The sequence below is a fragment of the Pelophylax lessonae genome, assembly GCF_965119305.1.
Source record: "Pelophylax lessonae genome assembly, chromosome: 10".
In the NCBI taxonomy this organism is placed as follows: Eukaryota; Metazoa; Chordata; class Amphibia; order Anura; family Ranidae; genus Pelophylax; species Pelophylax lessonae.
The window spans coordinates 52,624,968-52,645,979 of NC_138777.1; the positions used below are offsets into that span (position 1 = coordinate 52,624,968).

The 21,012-nt window shown below is 40.7% G+C and overlaps 1 protein-coding gene across 3 annotated transcripts in view; it reads right to left on the reverse strand.

The window, feature by feature from the left end:
- Positions 1 to 21,012, reverse strand: part of KIAA1549L (KIAA1549 like) — a 281,873-nt gene that overhangs the window by 24,337 nt on the left and 236,524 nt on the right. For all 3 annotated transcript variants that reach the window (XM_082270116.1, XM_082270115.1, XM_082270114.1), the window contains exons 16-17: positions 20,351 to 20,483; positions 1,636 to 1,980 (exon numbers count right to left, since the gene is read on the reverse strand). In XM_082270116.1, coding sequence (XP_082126242.1) covers positions 1,636 to 1,980; positions 20,351 to 20,483 — 478 coding nt within the window. The remainder of the gene's footprint in view (positions 1 to 1,635; positions 1,981 to 20,350; positions 20,484 to 21,012) is intronic.

A 21,012-nucleotide genomic window follows, 5' to 3' on the forward strand; every position in this document is an offset into this window, starting at 1 on the left:
GTATAACAGTGTAAATTTGCTGTCCCCACAAAATAACTCAACACACAGCCATTGTTGTCTAAACCGCTGGCAACAAAAGTGAGTACACCCCTAAGTGAAAATTTCCAAATTGGGCCCAATTAGCCATTTTGCCTCCCCGGTGTCATGGGACTCATTAGTGTTACAAGGTCCCAGGTGTGAATGGGTAGCAGGTGTGTTAAATTTGGTATTATCACTCTCACTCTCTCATATTGGTCACTGGAAGTTCAACATGGCACCTCATGGCAAAGAACTCTTTGAGGATCTGATAAAAAGAATTGTTGCTCTACATAAAGCTGGCCTAGGCTATAAGAAGATTGCCAAGACTCTGAAACTGAGCTGCAGAACAGTGGCCAAGACCATAAAATGATTTAACAGGACAGTTCCACTCAGAACAGGCCTTGCCATGGTCAACCAAAGAAGTTGAGTGCACATGCTCAGCATCCTATCCAGAGGTTGTCTTTGGGGAATAGACGTACGAGTGCTGCCAACATTGCTGCAAAGGTTAAAGGGGTGGGAGGTCAGCCTGTCAGTGCTCAGACCATACACCGCACACTGCATCAAATTGGTCTGCATGGCTGTCTTCCCGGGAGGAAGCCTCTTCTAAGATAAAAAAAGCCTGCAAACAGTTTGCTGAAGACAAGCAGACTAAGGACATGGATTACTGGAACCATGTTCTGTGGTCTGATGAGATCAAGATAAACGTATTTGGTTCAGATGGTGTCAAGCGTGTGTGGTGGCAACCAGGTGAGGAATACAAAGACAAGTGTGTCTTGACTACAGTCAAGCATGGTGTTGGGAATGTCATGGTCTGGGGCTGCACGAGTGCTGCCAGCACTGGGGAGCTACAGTTCATTGAGGGAACCATGAATGCCAACATGTACTGTGACATACTGAAGCAGAGCATGAGACAGGGCCGCAGGGCAGTATTCTAACATGATAACGACCTCCAAACAAACCTCCAAGATGACCACTGCCTTGCTAAAGAAGCTGAGTGTAAAGGTGATGGACTGGCCAAGTATGTCTCCAGGCCTAAACACTATTGAGCATCTGTTGGGCATCCTCAAATGGAAGGTGGAGGAGCGCAAGGTCTCTAACATCAACCAGCTCCGTGATGTCGTCATGGAGGAGCGGAAGAGGACTCCAGTGGCAACCTGTGAAGCTCTGGTGAACTCCATGCTCAAGAGGATTAAGGCAGTGGTAGAAAATAATGGTGGCCCCACAAAATATTGACACTTTGGGCCCAATTAGGACATTTCACTTAGAGGTGTACTCACTTTTTTTGCCAGCAGTTTAGACATTAATGGCTGTGTGTTGAGTTATTTTGAGGGGACAGCAAATTTACACTGTTATACAAGCTGTACACTCACTACTTTACATTGTAACAAAAGATATAATAAAATATTTACAAAAATTTGAGGGTGTACTCACTTTTGTGAGATACTGTATATATACTGTATATTCACAATGGAATTGCAGAACATCTTAGCTTTGAGGATATAACAATAGAACTGTCCAGGGGAAGGGGAGACAAGTGAGTCTGAATTTCCTAACATTTGCATGATGCTTCATTTGTGCATTAGGCAAGCAAAAAATGCAAGCTTCATACAGTCTTACCGGTCTGGGAAGGCTATACTGATACATCTCAGGCCCATACGTTGGTACCCACTGCATCCGAGGTCGAGACATTGTGCCAGGAGCACTAGTGACAACTTCTGAATAGGGCATATGCTGCGCTGAAGCATATGGATCTGCTTGTCGCTTGGGTCCTCCGTGCCCCGCGGATGCCAGGCTGAACGCCTCTTCAAGCAGCATGTGCATCTGCTGCCTGACTTCATCAATCGAAGGCTGAGAGCTCAGCGTAGATGTCTCAGAATGACCTTTAGCTTGACGAGATTTAATATACGTTCTGGCTTGTTTTACCCGATCGATATTCGTTTCTTCAATAATTTCAGGTTCGGTCTAAGTAAGAAAAATGACACATATTATGCTGCAGTAGATTTATATTATGACACCATTAAAGGCAAACTCCACTTTTGCTGAAAAATTGATATGGCATAAATAACTGATATGCCAGTCATTCTGTAATTAAATATTAGCTATTATAGTTGCTGTCATTTTTTTTTTTTTCACAAAAAAAGAAAAATCAAATGTCACTTCCTTGCAATATTTCAACCTGGAGGCTTGTAATGAACGGAGAGATTTTTTTAAGGTGTTTATTTTTGGTTTGCATGAAGTTTACATGGAGGTAACAAACTACCAGGACACACATGTAAACTTGAGTGATTTCACCCTAAAGCTGAACTCCAGGATCATTAAACATCCTCATTAACTGTTAGGTCTAGGAGACTTAGTAAAGCAGTCTGTTCCAGTGGGCTACTCCACACTGCTATATGAGTCCCTGAAGCCTCTTCTCATTTTCACTTCATTGGTCTAAGGTCCTCTGAACTCATCAAGGCTAATGCAGGGTCCATAGCCTTTTATTGCACAGGAGGACACTGAGGAATAGTCCACCGCCGGAGCACGGAGGGGCGCCGTCTGTTGGAGGATTGGAGGATCAGGCAAGTAATATGGCTTTTATTGTCCCTTAGACCAGTAGTTCTCAACCACTGGGCCATATCCTGCTGCCAGGCTGCAGCCTCCCTCCTACTTGGCCTCCAGCCAGCTGTAGATCTCCTACAGTGTCTCCCAGATACCATAGTGCCCTCCAATCTTTCATAGTGGACCGTAGTGCCCCTCAGCTCCAATAGTGCCCCCTAACCAGGGCCATCTTACTGAATGGGCATGCTGGGAAGTTGCCCGGGGGCCCCACTTGCCCAGGGGGCCCCACCAGTCCAGCGAACTAGCCCCAGCTAAGCATTAGTCCCAATTCACATGTGCATCCCGCCACCAAACTTAGCAGGTGGCAAGCGCCTGTAGGCCCTCGCTGCTGTCAGGCCACTTGGGCCATGGAGGGGGAGCCCACAACTGCAGGAATGCCTGTCTGCTTCCATGGGAACAGGCACACACAGGACAGTCGAGTCTGACTCCTGTCCGCGTGTGTTCACCGGACCCAGCCACTGAACTTGGAAGCTGTCATTAGCCTGGCACTGCTGTACCAAAAAATATAGCTTTAGCGATAATTTGCATTTTTATTCTAGTGGGTGATTGTGTAGGCAGGGCCCCAGTGCACTGCATTGCCCAGGGCCCTTTAATGCTCTTAAGATGGCACTGCCCCTAACCTCCTATAGTGGTCACCAACCTTGCACAGAGCCATCCAGTCCCCTGCAGTGTCCCCCAGTCTTAACAGAACAATTTTGTTTAATCAGTACAATATTCGTTCGGAAACAACAGAATACATTACAATACAATACATCACTTCCAAAGCTGTATTCTGTTGTACAAGAATTTTTGTAACTGTAGTAGCCTCTTCATTTTTGATATAAGACTATTATGCAAAAAAAATAAATAAATGGATGTTCATTTGTCTGATATTCTCATTGTGTGTACAAGACGTAAGTCTACTAACCCCCTCCAGAACCCTTATTCCCCTCATACTGACACCCATCCACATCCAGAGCCTTCCAGCATTTCAATACATATTTTGCATTCCCATACTTTTATTGTGTGAGTATGTAACTTTTATTTTTCGGCACGGATGTTTACAGGGTCCTGGTCTCAATGGGGTTGAGCACCACTGATCTAGTCTAAATCCCATCCCCGCTGCAAGGGAGGGTTTGTTTAGGTATCTCAATCCATATCCACTCTATTGAAAACTAAAAATAAAAAATGCCTTTAGTTTAACTTTAAAATGAAGCCATTTCTGCAGCACTGGAACTTGATGGAATTTTCCATTATATTTCTTTATTCAAACAACATCTGATCTTCAAAAGCTATAAAAATCACTCCTGAGCAGGTTATTGGTTAGTTTGCATTCTCTGAAAGGTCATATCACAGCCAAAGGAAAATCTTTCATCTTGCAGCTATTCGGTTTCTCAAGAGCCAGGTCTCCTAACAGTCATAATTCATGACATGATGGGCTGAGGTGACCTACCCTCTACTATGAGATAGAAATGCCAACAATAAATCTACGTGTAAACAGAAACCACTTTAAATGTGTTTACACAAGTATATCCTTATTAAACACAAATCAGTTACCAGATACTGTACATAAACATCTTTCTGAAGTAAATATGCAACAGGGACAGAGGCTGTAGGCAGGAAAGTGGCCAAGGAGCTCAAAATTGGTTGGTTAATCAATGGCTACCCATTAACGATCAATTAAACAAGTGGTATCCAGAAACTATCATCATACTGATCCCCAAACCTATTTACTGTGAGTCTCACTACCCTCTCTCCTTCATTAATACTGATCTTAGGATCCTGTCAAAACTACTTGCTACCCATCCAAATTGTGTCCACCCTAATAAAATCTGATCTGACTGGGTTCATTCCTCACTGGACCACCTCCATAAATCTTCAGAGGCTGTTTACTAACTTGCAGATTCCCAATATCTCAGATACCCCTAGAGTGCTTACGGCTGTGGATACCCACAAGGTGTTTGACGCAATCGAATGGCAATACCTACTTCATATTTTACAGAAATTTGGTTTTGGTGAGATCTTCATTCTATATACCCAACCTCTAGCATGTATAAGGGTCAATGGCTGCATATCTGCCCCTTTTTCTATCTAGAGGGGCACCAGGCAGGGATATCCGCTGTCGCCCCTGCTGTTTGCTCTTACAATTGAACCTCTATGGGAACTTCTCAGAGTTTCGTTCTTGCTTAGGAACATGAAGAATGGCCCATTGGTTGAAAGAGTATCCTTATATGCAGATGACATGATGCTATCTCTCTCAGACCAGATAATTACCTTTTATGAATTATTTGCATTTTATTTAATTTTGGCGTTACACATTATCTGTATATATCTTGTCTGGGTTGCCTTTACTACCTTTGTACGTAACCTCAAATAATTTATTTTGATCAGAATGCAGATTTTTAAATATTAGTATCTCTCAGACCCACTGCATAGTATTCCAGCCATGTTAGATCTTATTCAATATTTGGAAAATATTCTGGATTTAAAGTTATTTGGACAAAATCTTGTATATCCCCTATTCATGTAGACCCTCTCTTGCAATTACCCAGGTCTTGTCCAATGTAGTTTACACATGCATTAAAATACTTGGGTATTGATATTCAATTACTATTGGCAAAGTGCACTAAGAATAATGTTTTACCATGCATCTCCCCTTTTCATACCAGGACATGCTTTCTCTTACACTACTGGGGCATGTAAATCTGTTTAAAATGGTTTTCCTCCCAAAATTTCTCTACATTCTGGCTACTTCCCCACTATATATCCCCAAAAACTTTTTCAAGAAATTAACTTAATTCTCTTTGAATTTCTTTGCCATCCTAAGGTGCCCAGACTGCCTTTGTATACTCTAAAGCTTCCCACCTCCAGAGGGGGTTTGACACTTCCCAATCCTGGATTTTATTATTATGCAGCCCAATTGGTTTACATAGATTGGTGGCTTTTCCCTCAGCTGAATAATGCTGCTACTGCGGCAAAAGCTGCATTGGAGTCCTCATACGAAACTTTAGGCAATCTCATTTACAGATGTACACTTAACACTACCAGTGGTACAGTACCTTTTAAATCCTCCCTGCAAATTTATAACCACTGTCTGAACCTACTAGCCAAAGCTGATCATATCTGCTCTGCCAACCAGCCCCCGATTACCCCACTTTCTTAACCTGCCAGATGGTCTGCAGTGGGCCCAGAGAGGCCTAAGGTATATACACCAATTATATCAAGAAGACATTTTTAAGGCTTTTTCACAATTACAACAAGATTTGAGACTCTCCCTTGGATGGAATTTTAGGTATCTCTAACTCAGATGTGTGGCAGAAGCACAATTGGGGATTAGCGATGTGCATTTATGTAATTCCAAACTAGAACGGGCACTACTCTCCCCGAATCTCACACTGTTCATTTCTACATTCTACGCATTACTCATGGGTAGATCTTCAGCTTAACTTTCTAAACTACAAGCTTGATGGCTAGTTGACATTTCTGACCTTTTTCCTGTCAACTGGAAAGAGGTGTTTAATTCCTTTTCTGACACAGTTATATGCACTAAGGATGAACTCATCCAATAGTTATATAGAATTTACTATGTACTATACACCTAATTGTCTTTTTCTAACAAGCATAACACCCCCACATGCCATAAGTATGAGTCTGAACATGGGGATTACCCAAACATGGCCTGGTCCTGTATTAAGGTCAGACCTTTTTACTGCATTTTTTTCAGCTAATTTCAATCGCGCCATCCTCTACCCCACCCCCCCCCCCTCCCCTTTACATACAGTATGTAACCCTAAATGGTGCCTTTTAGGTGTATTTGATGACATTGAGATTACTGCTAGGGTTTCATGATTTCTTTGGTTGCTACTTTATTATGCTAGGAAAACCATTGTTTTATATTGGATACGCTCTGAACCTCTACACGTTGGCTTATGGAAACGACTAATTAATCAGAACTTCCCGCTCTACAAACGAATTTATGAGGCAAGAAAATTCTCTAAACTTTGGGGATCCTGGATAGATACCCCAGACATTAGGGGCTCTATGCCATAATCATGCATGATCTACCCCTACATTCTGATTCCATAATATCATAGGTATGTTTATGACTCCTTCCTGTGTATGATGTTTGAGTGCTCCTCATATTAGGCCTACCGCTGCAATAGTATAAATCATATTGTCCTGTATTGTATCTGGTTTGTACACCAGGTGAACTAGCCACTAATAATCTCATAACTGATTAGATCTTTCCATACACATGATAGTTTATTGTGGTTCCCTGTTTTCTTATTTATTTTTATTTATATTTTATTTATATTTCCTTTTGTTTTCCTATTTTACTGTTGAGAACTTGTGTATACATGCACTTATATTATGGATACTGGATTTTTGATACGTCTGTGCTCTCGGATTTTGTAATGACTGCTGATAGCTTATGTGTATCCCGTTGGCTACCAATTTGGAAAGTGCTTTTGTACTTTTATTATGTGTCCACTTTGTATGCACATTTTTCCAATAAAAATTAGTTAAAAAATAAAATGGAGTCCAAATTATTTTAAATAGGATTCTCTTTCCAATATATTGGCCTGGTATTCTCATTAAAATGATGCAGTTAATAATATTAATAATAATAGTAAAATAAATAAATTATTTAACATATAATCTATATGTAGTGACTATGAACACCACAAATTAATTTACCTCCAGTAAAAAAAATATTTTTTTTTTTGGTACAAAATTCATATGATTACACGTTATAAAAAAGTACACATCTTTTCCTGAAATCCTGTGCCCACCCCCCTTAAAATTCTCTTTCAATAGGTTTTTATTAAAAGATTTAACAAAATTCAGTAATACAAACATTTTCAAGCAAATGTCAAAAAATGGATGCACCCTCAAATGTGGTCAAGAGCCAGATTATTATAGTCAAAATACAAAGGAATCGAACCTGACAGGCTGGCCCTACCAAATAGAATGACAGTTTACCAAGCGTATACATCTCAGTAAATGTAATCACCTCATTACAAAGGACAAAATAAATACATAACTGTGACAAGACACTACATTAAACAGTAAACCAAATTTTAACGCATTTACATTGAGAGGTGTGGAAGCAATAATGTCAGGAATTATTCCCAGTGCCTCAAGGCATGGTGCCTTGCTCCCAAATGTATGCTAAAGTAGGAGAGGCTCTATGGTCCCTCCATTGGCATCCATATAGAAACATCAAATCGTAAAAAAAATAAAGGAGAACGTAGAAGAAAGAAAGAAAGAAAGAAAGAAAGAAAGAAAGAAAGAAAGAAAGAAAGAAAGAAAGAAAGAAAGAAAGAAAGAAAGAAAGAAAGAAAGGAGGAAGGACAAGAATTGGTCCCCAACCACAAAGCGCCCCGATGTCTAGGGAGCTTGAAGGCATTTAATCCAGGGATTCCCCACTTTTTCAAACCTGGTTTGTTTGTCTCTAAGGATACTTGTCAATTTTTCATTATTCATAATCCAGGATATTTTGTATTTAACCAACGTAACGTTAACCACGGGTGAGTTCCATGCTCATGCTATAGTTATTTTAGCTGCTAAGAATATAAAGAAGATGGGATTCGGGCATGTCTGGATATCTCATCCCATATGCCAGCCCCCTTAAAATTCTAAATTCCTGGCTGTGACTTTTATAGTTAGATAATTAAATATAATGATTTCGGGAAGTTTTGTATATATATGAATTGTGTACCAAAACAATAATTTTTTTTTTTTTCATTGTGCTTATTCTTATTTTGTGATCTTCAAATTCACAGCGTCTCTATATATTTGATTATTACTCACAAATAACCCTTATGTGGTAAATAAATGAAGCATCAGACCTAATGTCTAGATATTTAGCCAACCTTTTTGAAGAGTTTAAACAAGCTCTTTACTCAGGGATAAATGAAAAGGAAAAATATAAATAAACATAAATATCTATTCATGTCCTTTAGCCCTGATGAATAGGGGTCCAATAGCACCCCAAAAAATGTGCTGCCTTGCCCACTTATACATCCAGTCTGCTTTCACTCTTGTCACTTGGGGGCCAGCTATCAGAATACAATAGTCAGCACTGCAAATTCATTTATCCTCCCTATTTGGCGTGGATGGGGAAAGTGATTTTTCTCCTTCAACTGGCAGCACTTAATGAAAGAAATCTTAATATGCATGATTAGCTTAAAAGTAAAGAAAAATACAAAATTGTCAACTGTCAAAGCAAGAATAAAGGAGAAATATTCTAATAAGTACACTTATTCCAATCATAATTGTCTACAAGATTTGTTATCTAAAAATGGAGCTACACTTGAAGGTACCACATTTTCTGTGCCTATGGGCTTGTGAAATGTAAATCCAGGCTTGTATGCATGTGATTCAGGCCTTTTTTCTGGTGAACATTGTCAAAGGGACAGAAAGTGATAGGCAATCCAAAGTTCCCCTTTAAAACAGGAATAGTTGGGAAATCTTCCAAAGTAGAACTAAGAAAAAAAATTTCAGGGTTTTAAAGCTAAAGTTTTAGTATGGCAATTTTTACATAGTTTGGACCAGCTTGGAGCAATGTGGAGACTATCAGAAACCACTGTAGTAGCAGTGCATACTACAGTGCATACTACAGTGATTTCCAGCTTTCATGGCAATCCCACTGGTTTGGCACATACATACTTACATTGTTCCAAGCTAAACTAATGTAAATATGTAAAAATTGCCACCCCTAAACTTCTACTTTAACCATTCGCTACTCTATCCAAGTCTAAAACAAAGTTTTGACTTTAGATACAATTGAAAGATAATATTAAAGGATGAGTATTTACATATTTGCATGGCAATGTCTATACAATAACATAATACTAAAATAGGAAGCCACATAATTACATTTCTGGCAGACAGTGAAATTTATCCTCCTGGCTGCTGTCTGGTGGCTACAAGATTTCCACAATTTGTGCTTTGTAAAATACCTGCAGCCTGCTTTGGTTTCTCCCATCAGCTCATACATCACTACAGGAAGTATAAGCTGTCAGGAAGAACCACAACATGCGGTAGGGGAGCAGGTATTCCATTAATTGAAATGGTAGAATACTTGCAGCAGGTAGGGAGAAGCAGTGATGCTTAAAGGCACGGGTTTGAAAGCAAAAGCTTGATAATATCCCGTGGTATTGTCATGATTTATTTACCTATAATACCTTTATCTTCTCAGAGTGCTTTGTTGTTGTTTTAATCTCTAATAATCTGACTATACCAAGTTGGATGTTGCATAGAGGCAAGGGATTAGTGTGACATCACAACACATAATGTTATCCATAGTCAGCACTTTTTAACAATAAACATGGTACAGCATAATGACATGTCTCTGCTGGGAACAATTATTTAAGAAAAGAGTAATACTGCCACAGTCTTCCCTTTAAGTCCATGAATGACTAGAACTTGTATCAAGTAATCCTACAAAGCAGATGAATTCCTCTGGGCTTTGGTGGGGAACAGGACATTAACGTATGACGATATCAACTGTTGCAGATGCCACTAATGGGTTAAATTCTCATTCAATCTCAGCCTTCTGCGGCTTTTCTCCACCACACATTGATTTTTTTTGTCCACAGGGAAATTATGAAGCGACAGTTTTGACAGTCACTGCATTTCAATGAGGACTTATAGTAGACTGGTAATTTTTCCTGTCTTGTAATTTCAGTATGACAGCTACAGCAAGTTCATATACATATGCCAATGAAAAATACACCAAATCATACATTTTTTGCTGAATCCTATTTTACACTACCTGCCTATTGTTCCCTGGAGTCAGATTCTGTGCTGCACAGGTGCTAGTTCAGCATCTACAGAAGGTTCAAGCTCAAGCCATGATCCACCAACACACTCTAAGTCAGGGCTATTTACACTTTAATTTTTTATATTACTTTAATAAACCTATAGACAAGAAAATTCTGTATGTAGGTTGATATTGCTTTCCCTTTGAAAATACTAGATGGGATGTCATTCTGATCCAAAGGCCTCCATATATTCTGAGTATCTGATCCAGTATGTAAATCAGGATTTCCAACCATACTTTGATTTCTGTTGCTGCATGTTTGTTCCAGGTCGTTGGTTCAAAAAGAAGTGAGCAATGGCATCTTCTATATTTCTGTTACAACAGGTTACCCCTAAACCCTTACTCCCTGTTTATTGTTCATTTAAATATTTTGGTTGGGCCAAGCTGGCCTAAATTAACTAAATGTAAAGCTAAGAGCTAAAATCAAACTACAGGAGAAATTATTCCCTTTGAGACAGGATGCTGGCATTACACTGTTTTTATTAAAAAAATCACAGGCAATGGAGTGGGATGGACACCACTCTCCTAGCCGGCCCATGCGAGATGAAAGTAAGGAAACAGTCCTAGGCTATACTTCTCCGCAAACCACGCCCACTGACGCATTTCTCCCTGCTTAGCGGCGCTTAGTCATGACTATGATTAAGCCCCAATGGGTGGGGCAAAACCTGTCAGGGGGGCATGGTTTGCAGAGAAGCGTAGGCTGAGGCTGTTTCCTTACCTTCACCTGGTCCAAACAAACTAAAGGGACATTAAATGTAGGGTTAGGCTTTAATATGTATTTTAACAAAATCCTCTAAGGTGACAACAGTTCACTCTAGGGTCTGGAGCCTGCCCTGAATGGGCAAATGACAGTGGGGTCGATTTAAATCAACTCGGGTCTCTTTACGTTTGCCCCCATAAAGCTCTGGGAGAATTCCATAAAGTGGAAGTAAAGACAAAACCTAACTAGCTCTAAACCTACTGTTAGCAGCATTCTAAGCTTAATCTGTCTAGCCCTGTAAAGAAAAGATCGCTATACTTACCTATTTTGCAGTCGCTTCAGGTCTGGTCCCAGGCTGAGCTGTCAGCAGCGGCTTCAGTGTGTAGGAGAGGCAGCCAACAACAGAAGCCAAATAGTAAGTCTATGGGTGAAGTCACTTCCCAGGCATTTCCCAGCCATTGTTGGCTTTCTCCTGCACTCAGAGGGCACTGGAGACCAGGGTGGCTTCAGAATAGGTACGTATAGTGATTTTTTTCTTTACAAGGCTAGATAGATTAGGCTTAGAATGTGGCTGAGAGTAGGTTTAGAGTTAGTTAAGTTTTGCCTTTTCTTCCACAAAAAATAAAAATAAACTGTCATGAGAGAACCATGAATTATTCACTTGCTAACCTCTCTTTTCGAAAATCCTGGATGTCCGACTATTTTGCTGCTTCTCTTGCTTTAGTAAAGTCACTTGTATAAGCACATCTAACTTTTCTGATCTGCTTCTTTTGCATCAGTGACTTAGAAAGCATTGAACATAATAGGTCAACATAACAGCCACAAAACTGGCTATTTCAAAAGAAGATTGGCAATGAAAGACCCCAAATTTCTCGCCAGGTAGTGTACACCTGGTCAGTGACCCATTTAATTCAGAGCTGCTTGGCTCATGCATTCCTGGGGTCATCCACCGCAGCTTGTCTCTCTTCCGCTGTGATAGAACAGTGTGGCAGGTAGAGATGGATCTGGATTGGCTGCTTTGACATTTGGGACTGAAGACTCACTCAATGAGCTCAGAGAGGGAGAAGCACAAATGGCCAGAGCACCAGGGACCAGAAGAAAAAAAATTGCTACAGATATACTGGAGGCTGCCAAACTGAGTTCGACACATGAGAGCTGCAGAGAGCCCAGAGAAAAGGAGCACCCCAAGGGTTGCTGCTGTGCTGGGCTGGCCAGAGACTGCTGTGGATGAGGGCTTCTATACTATGCTGAGCTGTGAGCAGAGCCCAGAGAGATTGTGCTGCCAGACAGCAGAGGAGAGATCTCCAGAGGGCCTGTCAGGGCTTTGGTCTCTGAGCTCTGGAGAGGGAGACACCCAAGGATCCAAAGATGCAGGCTTAAAAGGGCAGCCCCTGTGTGTTGCATGACCTCTCATCTGACCTCCAAGGAGGGAAATGGTATATAATAAGTACACTCTCAAGAAAGAGAGAGTGCCCTAATGAGAGTTCATGGGCCCCAGGAGGCTGCGTGGTAGGACCATTGGTATATTTAGAGCCTCAGAATTACAGATTTGCCAGTATGCCTTGTTAATGCCACACTGTCTAAACCAAATCTTCCTCTGCAGGGCTTTCCTTCATTCCAAACACTTTACGTTACTGGAATCTCGCTGAGTCTGGGTTCGGTTCAGGGCTAGTCACCACTGGGAGCAATAGAAGCATCCAACATCTCAGCAGCTCCCTAGGGAGTAGGTGCTAATTTATGATTTAAACAAAGGCATAGAGAGTCCTACAAGATCTGGGAGACTGAACTAACCAGAAATGAGCGATGCAAGGAAACACGGTATAATGAAAACCACTTCCTGACACATTGCCTCAATTACCCTGCAGCATCGGACCCTCACTTGCAGAAATTGTTTATTATAACAAAAGAAGAGGAAATGTGATGAAAAAGGTTGAACACCATCAGACTTTTTCAACAAGGTAAAGTGCATTAGAGACCCACAGCAACCAATCAGAACACATCTTTCAGCTTCTGCCACTTGCAAAAGAAAATGTATTCCTATGGGTCAGGGCTCTATGTCTTATGACATAAGCCTAAACACACCTTCCTTCAGAGGTTAAGAACAACATAATATACTTAGGGGGGACCATAAATTGCATCCCTGATCTAATGCTCAGAAGAGGGATGAGTCATTCAGGGGTACCCTATGGGGAAAAAAATATTTTGAACAGCAAGAATCGCTTGTAGAGTGGGACAGGCAGAGATAAGCGGAGAGAGAAAACTGCTTGTTGTTAATAATACATATCATAGTTTAGATTCAGGTAGCTGAGATGTAAATAAAAACGAATTAAGGTTGCTTGGCTGGTATACTTTAATCCAACAACAATACATGTTGTTTACTCCCTTCATCTGTAAGGTATAAACTGTCCTATCTCTGCAATTCCCAAGACTCCAATATTAATAAGCATCAGCCTGACCTACTTCCTCTGGAAAGAGAAGTAACAATGGATAAACCTTTCATAAGATCCATGAACACCCAAATCTGTGATAAATCATTTAAATCTCTATACAAGTGATCATTAAGCAGCTTTGTCGGGACTTCTATTATAAGCAGAAGTGAAAATGTTTGTAGGAACAATTGGGCTTATTTGGCACAGTATTGCATTGTACACGGACTAAAACTGACTAAAACTGACCATTAACGCAAAGACTTCTCCATCCAAGTTAACAAATTTGGACAAATCTCCCCTGCTTGCTATTGTATTCTGATACGCAGTACCCAAACTATGTCAAACTATCCAAAATAGTGAATGCAGCTGATTGGCTACAGACAATTGCAAAGCCAACTATTGCAGCAAGGCCACCCACAGATCAGATTTAAACTAATTCAACTAATTCAGCAGAAGATCACCAAAATTCAATCCATTTATGGTCATCTTTAGTGTAGCAACCCAATGATACCAGTCAGGATTCATCTCTTTACACATATAACTTCAGAAAATGGAAATATAATTGGCTGCTATAGGAATGTTGGCTGTTACATAGTTAGTCAGGTTTTAAAAAGACACAAGTCCATCCAGTTCAACCCACAAGAGGGAAAAAACACACACAAATAGAAAACCTCCATAAACACAATCCTATACCAACAGTTGATCCAGAGGAAGGAAAAAAAATAATATAACAGGTTCCAATTTGCTCCAGTGGGAGAAAAATCTCTTACTGATCCCACAAGAGGCAATCAGATATTCCCTGGATCAACTTTACCTATAAATTATAGTATCCAGTTATATTTTGAAAGAACCCAGGTCTTTTTAAAACAATCTACTGAGCTGGTAAGAATGGTATGAATGAAGGAATATCTTGCCAATATTCGAAAAGGTTTTCCTAACCGCAGCCTATCCAAAAATTATGACCAGTGCCACAACAGAAACCCTGGCTATTGACAAGTATAATCCCAACTGGAGGGGTAGTCATATTAAGAAGGAAATTTCCAAACTAGAAACTAGGTGGATTTATTGGTTGAGATCTTTTAGGCCCTATGGTCTCAATACAGAGTGGGACATTAATGCCTTCATCATTAATGGGTAATGTGAGATTGTTTTTACCTCTTGTGTTTCTAATTAGCTAATCTCCATAGTTTGTTAATTTATTGATTTTGTGCAACTTTCTGCTAGGCTTTGTGTTTTTTTTTTTTCTTAACAAAATTTATAATATATGAATTTTGTATCATTTTAATTGTGGAGCTGTGAGTGTTTTCAACCACAAGATGGCGCTAATGATATTAGGACTCCGACATTGGCAGTTTTAGTCTACAACTATTTTTAAAAATTTTGATATATGTCATTTTTATTTTTATTGTGATGTTTCCCGTAGGTCACCTCTTTTTATGTTTTGGCATGAATATATGCCGTTTGGGAACAGTAGACCTTGTATCGCTCCTGATTTATGAGCTATTCTGTATTTTGATACAGAGCCGGATGTGCCATAGTTTCCGGCTTTTGGTAAATTCAGCTATTTCCATTATTTGGAGCGCATCACCAGGGAAGCCGGCTTCCACAATATATATAAAGACATTGTACGTACGCGAAGACAAGCCCCTGATGTCTATATGACTAAACACATTGGGTGGAGTTGGATCGCATGACGTCGTCGCACACGGAGGTCTTCCATCTTGTCGGTTGTAAACATCTCATTGTACCCATTGATTTACATACGAGCTTATGCTGGCCGTTTGATTGTATTTTATTGCTTTTAATAAACAAGGAATCTTAAATACTACACTATGAAGTCTTCTTGCTGATTTTGATCCTTATGTGCCTGACTTTGTGGCTGTGGATGAGTTTCTTACACCGAGAGGACTGATACCCTCTAGTGGCTGTGTGATCCATGTTAAATCACATAAAGTGTATCTGACTGCTATCAGAGTAGTGCTCCATCCCTGACAGTAAGGGTCAGTGTGTACTATCGGTGGAGAATTTGTTGTGGCACTATGATTTTGGAATTTTCACTTTTGGGCTCTTTTTTTCTGACCTTCACTTGAGTCACCTATATGAGCTTTCTCTTGAAGCGCTGCACCTGTATATCCCTGTATAATCTACTGAGCTGGGAAGAACCAGCTTCTGGGGAGTCTATTCCAATAAATTAAATATCTTTTCCTCCAGACATGAAGAGGTCCCCCCTTGTCGTCTATGATGACCATAAAGTGAATAGCTGTACACCGAGTTTACTATATGGACCACTTATGTATTTATACATATTGATCATATCCCCCTTAATCTCCTCTTCTCAAAAAAGAATAAATTCAGTTCCTCTAATCCTTCCTCATAGCCGAGCTCTTCCATGCCTCTTATCAGTTTGGTTGCTCTTCTCTGCGCTTTCTCCAGTTCCCTGATATCCTTTTTGAGAACTGCTGCCCAAAACTGAACTGCATATTCCAGATGAGGTCTTACTAATGATTTGTACAGTGGCAAATATATATCTCTCTCTCTCTCTCTTTGGAGTCTACACTTCTTTTAATACAAGAAAGGATTTTGCTCACTTTGAAAACCGTTGCTTGGCATTGCGTGCCATTATTAAGCCTAAGTGTCAGACGATAAGGGATTGATCTATTAATACTGGAGAGTGAAAAATCTGGTGCTTCTCTGCAAAGAAACCAATCAGCTTCCAGTTTTTTTTTTGTCAATATTGAATTTAACAAGCTAAAGTTTGGCTACCATGCAGAGCTTCACCAGATTTCTCCACTTTTAGTATATCAACACCATAGTGTCAGACACTTCTGTCCTCTGTTGCATGCTGTTGCTTCATCTTCTGACCCTTACATTACTGCTATGTCCTATAGTGGCATAGGGTTAAGAAAAAAGGAACCACAGCATGTAGCAGGGGCTTCCAAAAATGTCAAAATTCTGATGAGTTTCACTGAGGTTGCAGCGCTGAACAGAAAATGGGTAGGAGACAGGCCACCAGAAAGGTGGGTGTAATAGTTCTTATACTGCAAGGTCTACTGCCAGTTACATTTATTTAAGGTGACTGGCTGGGTCACTTTAAGGCAGAGGGTCAACATCTCAGTCAGGCATAATAAAAGAATCACAGATCAGCAATGCAGCCTCAATGAAAGGTTTTCCTTTAAAGGATGCTTTCAAACATGTGCACTTAACTTTTTTGGCCCCGTAACCTAAAGTGGTATAGGTGTAAAAGGGTGCTAAAGGGTCTGTCCACCAAAAAGGACATTTCAACGTTTTGGTAGATGCGGATGATTTAAACATGCTGGTAAGGTAGGGGGACTCATTAATGTAAAGGGGTGGGGGCACACTGATGTAAGGGGATATATTGATGTAAAGAGGGGAGGGGGCACACAGATGTAAGGAGGACACACTAATGTGGGGGGTCAAATTGATTTAAGGGGGGGATACTCTGATGTAAGTGGGACCCATTGATGTAAGCGGGGGCTCGTATGTAAGGGGGCACGGATGTAAGGGGGAAGCTCTAATGCAAGGAAGGCACTATTGTAAGGGGGGACACTGATATAAATGGGGGAACTGATGTAAAGGGGGACACTATTATGAAGGAGGAAAACTGATGTAAGATGAGAAATCGATATAAGAGTGGACACTGATATAAAAGGGGGAATTGATGTAAGGGGGGCATCTGAACAAAGAGGGGACACTGATGTAAGTGGGACTTGATGTAAGGGGGGATGTTGACATAAAGGGGCGAACTGATGTAAGGGGCGGCTCTTAAGTAAGGGGGCACACTACTGTAAGGAAGGACTCTGATGGAAAGGAGGGGGATGGATATGGGGAGGGGGGGCTCTGAAGCAAGGGTGGCATCTGATGCGAGGAAGGCACTATTGTAAGGGGGAATCGATGTAAGAGGGGACATCGATAAAAAGGGGGGAACTGATGTAAAGAGGGTCTCTGAAGTAAGGAGGGACTCTGATGTAAGGAAGGACTATGATATAAAGGAGGGGAATTAATGAAAAGGGGGGCGCTCTGAAGTAAGGGGGGACTCTAATGTAAGGAGGGATTCTGATGCGAGGAAGGCACTACTGTAAGGGGGAATTGATGTAAGAGGGGACATTTATATAAAGAGGAGCACTGATGTAAGTGGGGACTCTGATGTAGGTGGGGACTCTGATGTAAGAGGGGACACTGATGTAAGGGGGACCCCAAAGCAAGGAAGGCACTATTGTGAAGAGGGACACTGATGAAACGGGGAATTGATGTAAGAGGAGACATTGATATAAAGGAGGGAACTGATGTAAGGGGGGCTCTAAAGTAAGGGGGAACACTAATGTAAGGAAGGACTCTGATGTAAAACGGGAAATTGATGTAACGGGGGCTTAGAAGTAAGTTGGGACACTGATGTAAGGGAGGGACACTGTTGAAAGGAGGGGCATTAATGTAAGGGAGGACTCTGATGTAAAGAATGACACAGATGTAAAGGGGGATACTAATGTAAGGTGGGGCATTGATATAAGTGGGGACACTGATGTAAGGTGGGACTCTGATGTAAGAGGGGACTATGATGCAAGTAAGGCACTATTGTGGATGCAAAAAGGGGATTCTGATGATAGGAGGGACACTGATATTAGGAGGGATTCTAAAGTAATGGGAAAAACTAAGGAAAGGGGGGGACACTAATGTTAGGGGGGATTCTGAAGCAAGGGGGAGACTGATTAAATGGGGGAGGGGCATTGATGTAAGGGGACACTGATCTAAGGGGGGCAACATGATGCAACATAATAATACTGTATTGTAAAAATGATATTGTAAAAATAAAAAAGAATTACAAAAATGAAATAATAAAAAACTACGGACACCATCCTCTTTCAGGGGGTGGGGGGTGCCAAACTGAGTCTTTGCCCTGGGTGAAAGAAAGCCTAGCCTCACCACTGGTTTCAGCATTTCCTCTTGCTCAGTCCACCAGAAACCACATACTGGAGGAATTCAGTAAAGCCTGCAATCTGATACTGCTAATGGACGTTAGAGAAAGACTAGAGAAGACGTAAGAGAAAGACTAAACTTTAGAGTTAATTTATTTTAAAAAAACTTGCTGTATGAAGGTCATAAGCATTCACACAGCTGTCAAGAATATCCCCTGTAATTTGTGTAATATATTTTTATTTCCTATAGCCCTCCGCTCCATATAGTGCTCTATATTAGGGATCGACCGATATTGGTTTTTCATTGCCGATACCGATATTTTGGCCATCGCATTTTGGTATCGGCCGATATGACCCGATATTTTTTACATCCTATGTCAGGGTCCGAGACTAGTCTTCTCCTCCTCCAAACATTAGGTGGTAATGCTCATGTAAGGGTAAAATGATGTCACATAGCATAATTCCGTTTACAAATGTTTTAGAATATGCCACTCACATATGTACAAATTAAAGATATAAGCAATTCCACATCACGCCCGGCGGACCACGCATGTGACCTTCGAGATCATATGCCGGACAGAGCGGTATAACCCGAGTGTCACTTATGGCAAGTGGGTGAGAGATGGATTGGTATCGGGTGGGTGGGAGATGGAGCGGGTGAGAGACAGAGCAGTATTGAGTGGATGCCGAACCCGAGCAGTATCAACCGGGTATCACTTACAGCAAGTGGGTGAGAGATACCGATCTGCCAGCAGATCTGCTAATGTGGAATTGTTTTTATCTTTCATTTGCACACATGTGAGTGGCATATTCAATATTATTTGTAAACGGAATTATGCTATGGGACATCATTTTACCCTTACATGAGCAATATTTGGAATATCGGCAATATCAGCCAGTTTCGGGGCCGATACAGATATATCGGCCCTCGATATATTGGCCTTGCTGATAATCGGTCGATCCCTACTCTATATAGTGCAATATTTTCCTGGAATACCTCAATTAGGAAAATATTGCGATATGGCCACTTGATGGAGCTGACAATCATAGGAAATAACCATATTAAACAAAAAGCAGGGATTCTTTGTGACAGCCTTGTAAATGGTTGTGACATTCGCAAAGTGATTTTTTTTTTTACAAAAATACTCCACAACATATGGTCATGTCTATCCTGTCAAGAAAAAAAATCTCTATCCTGTTATTAAAAAAAAACTTTCCATCTTCATATTTGTCAGAATAGATATTGATTTTCCTACATACGTCAGTATTTTGAGGCTACTTTCCACCATCCTCCGCAGCCTGATGAATGAAAATGTCAGCTTTGTACTCAGGCCAGACTTATCTACAGTGAAAAAAGATGGAAACTGCAAAGGACTGATGAATCATTGCGATCGCAGATCTTTTCATTTAGCGCCAGGACAAGATAATAAACTCACATAAAGTATTATTATAAGAGGAGAGTATGCCTCGCAATGATTCATGCTTAGAATCCAATTACTGTCATGTTGCCAAGAGGACAGAAACCCCTGTGTGGCTTATCAAGGAAAGTGTAGGAGTAGCTGGTCATTGTACTTATCCCAATATGCCAAAATTTTACACTGCACAGGTTCAGGGTGCCAATGCGCAGGAGCACTAAAAACTGTACCAACAGCAGGTACCAACAGCAGGTAGCCATGCATATGTACAGCTGTGGCAATTAGTGGATCTCCATCATACATGGAAAATTGATTTTTCGACCATGAGCACAGTTTTGTGAGCATTTATGTAAAACTTTTGGCCAAAAAAAAAAAAAACAAATGAGCTCCAGTGCTGTAATATTACATTTACTAAAACAGTAAATTCTTATGAACAACCTAAAACTCACATCATAGCCACTGTTCCGAATTCCACGCCGTGGTCGTTCCCGAGTTACAAGAAGATCCATTTCAGTCTCTCCTGGGCTTGGACTGTTCAGAGATTGGCGACTCCTATATGGATGATTCTTTAATGAAGGTTGCCTACAAAAAAGAAAAAAAAATTATAGCATAGCTCGAGTAAAACAAAAAAAATGTTAACTTTCCCCTCAATCAGGGAGCATCAGCCAGGGTTGTGAAGAGGCCAACGAATACAAATTCAACTGTAAACAGCAAACATTCTCTAATGTCTGTGGCAGTTTAAATTGGATCTGGTAGGTTCACTTTAATGTAAAGCTCCACAAATACAAATACTTACCTTCCATTAAATTCTTCTTTGCATGTTTGGATTCATTCCGTGTCCACAGTGCCACAAACAGTAGTAAGTCGAACGAATTTCTGGGGTGAATGCCTATACATTTGGGTTTTATAAATATGCCCCACAAAGATGCTAAGGTCTGTAGCATTAGACATTTCAAGCTGTCACTCATTGTAATATTGTCATTTTGTTTATTATTCATTATATTTCCTTTCCCCCGTGTCACCTACCCTGACTTTTCCATCCAGAGCATCAATAGCACAGGGTCCTAGGTGTAATCCTGGACCCTGAATTCTCCTTTCAGTGCCACATCCA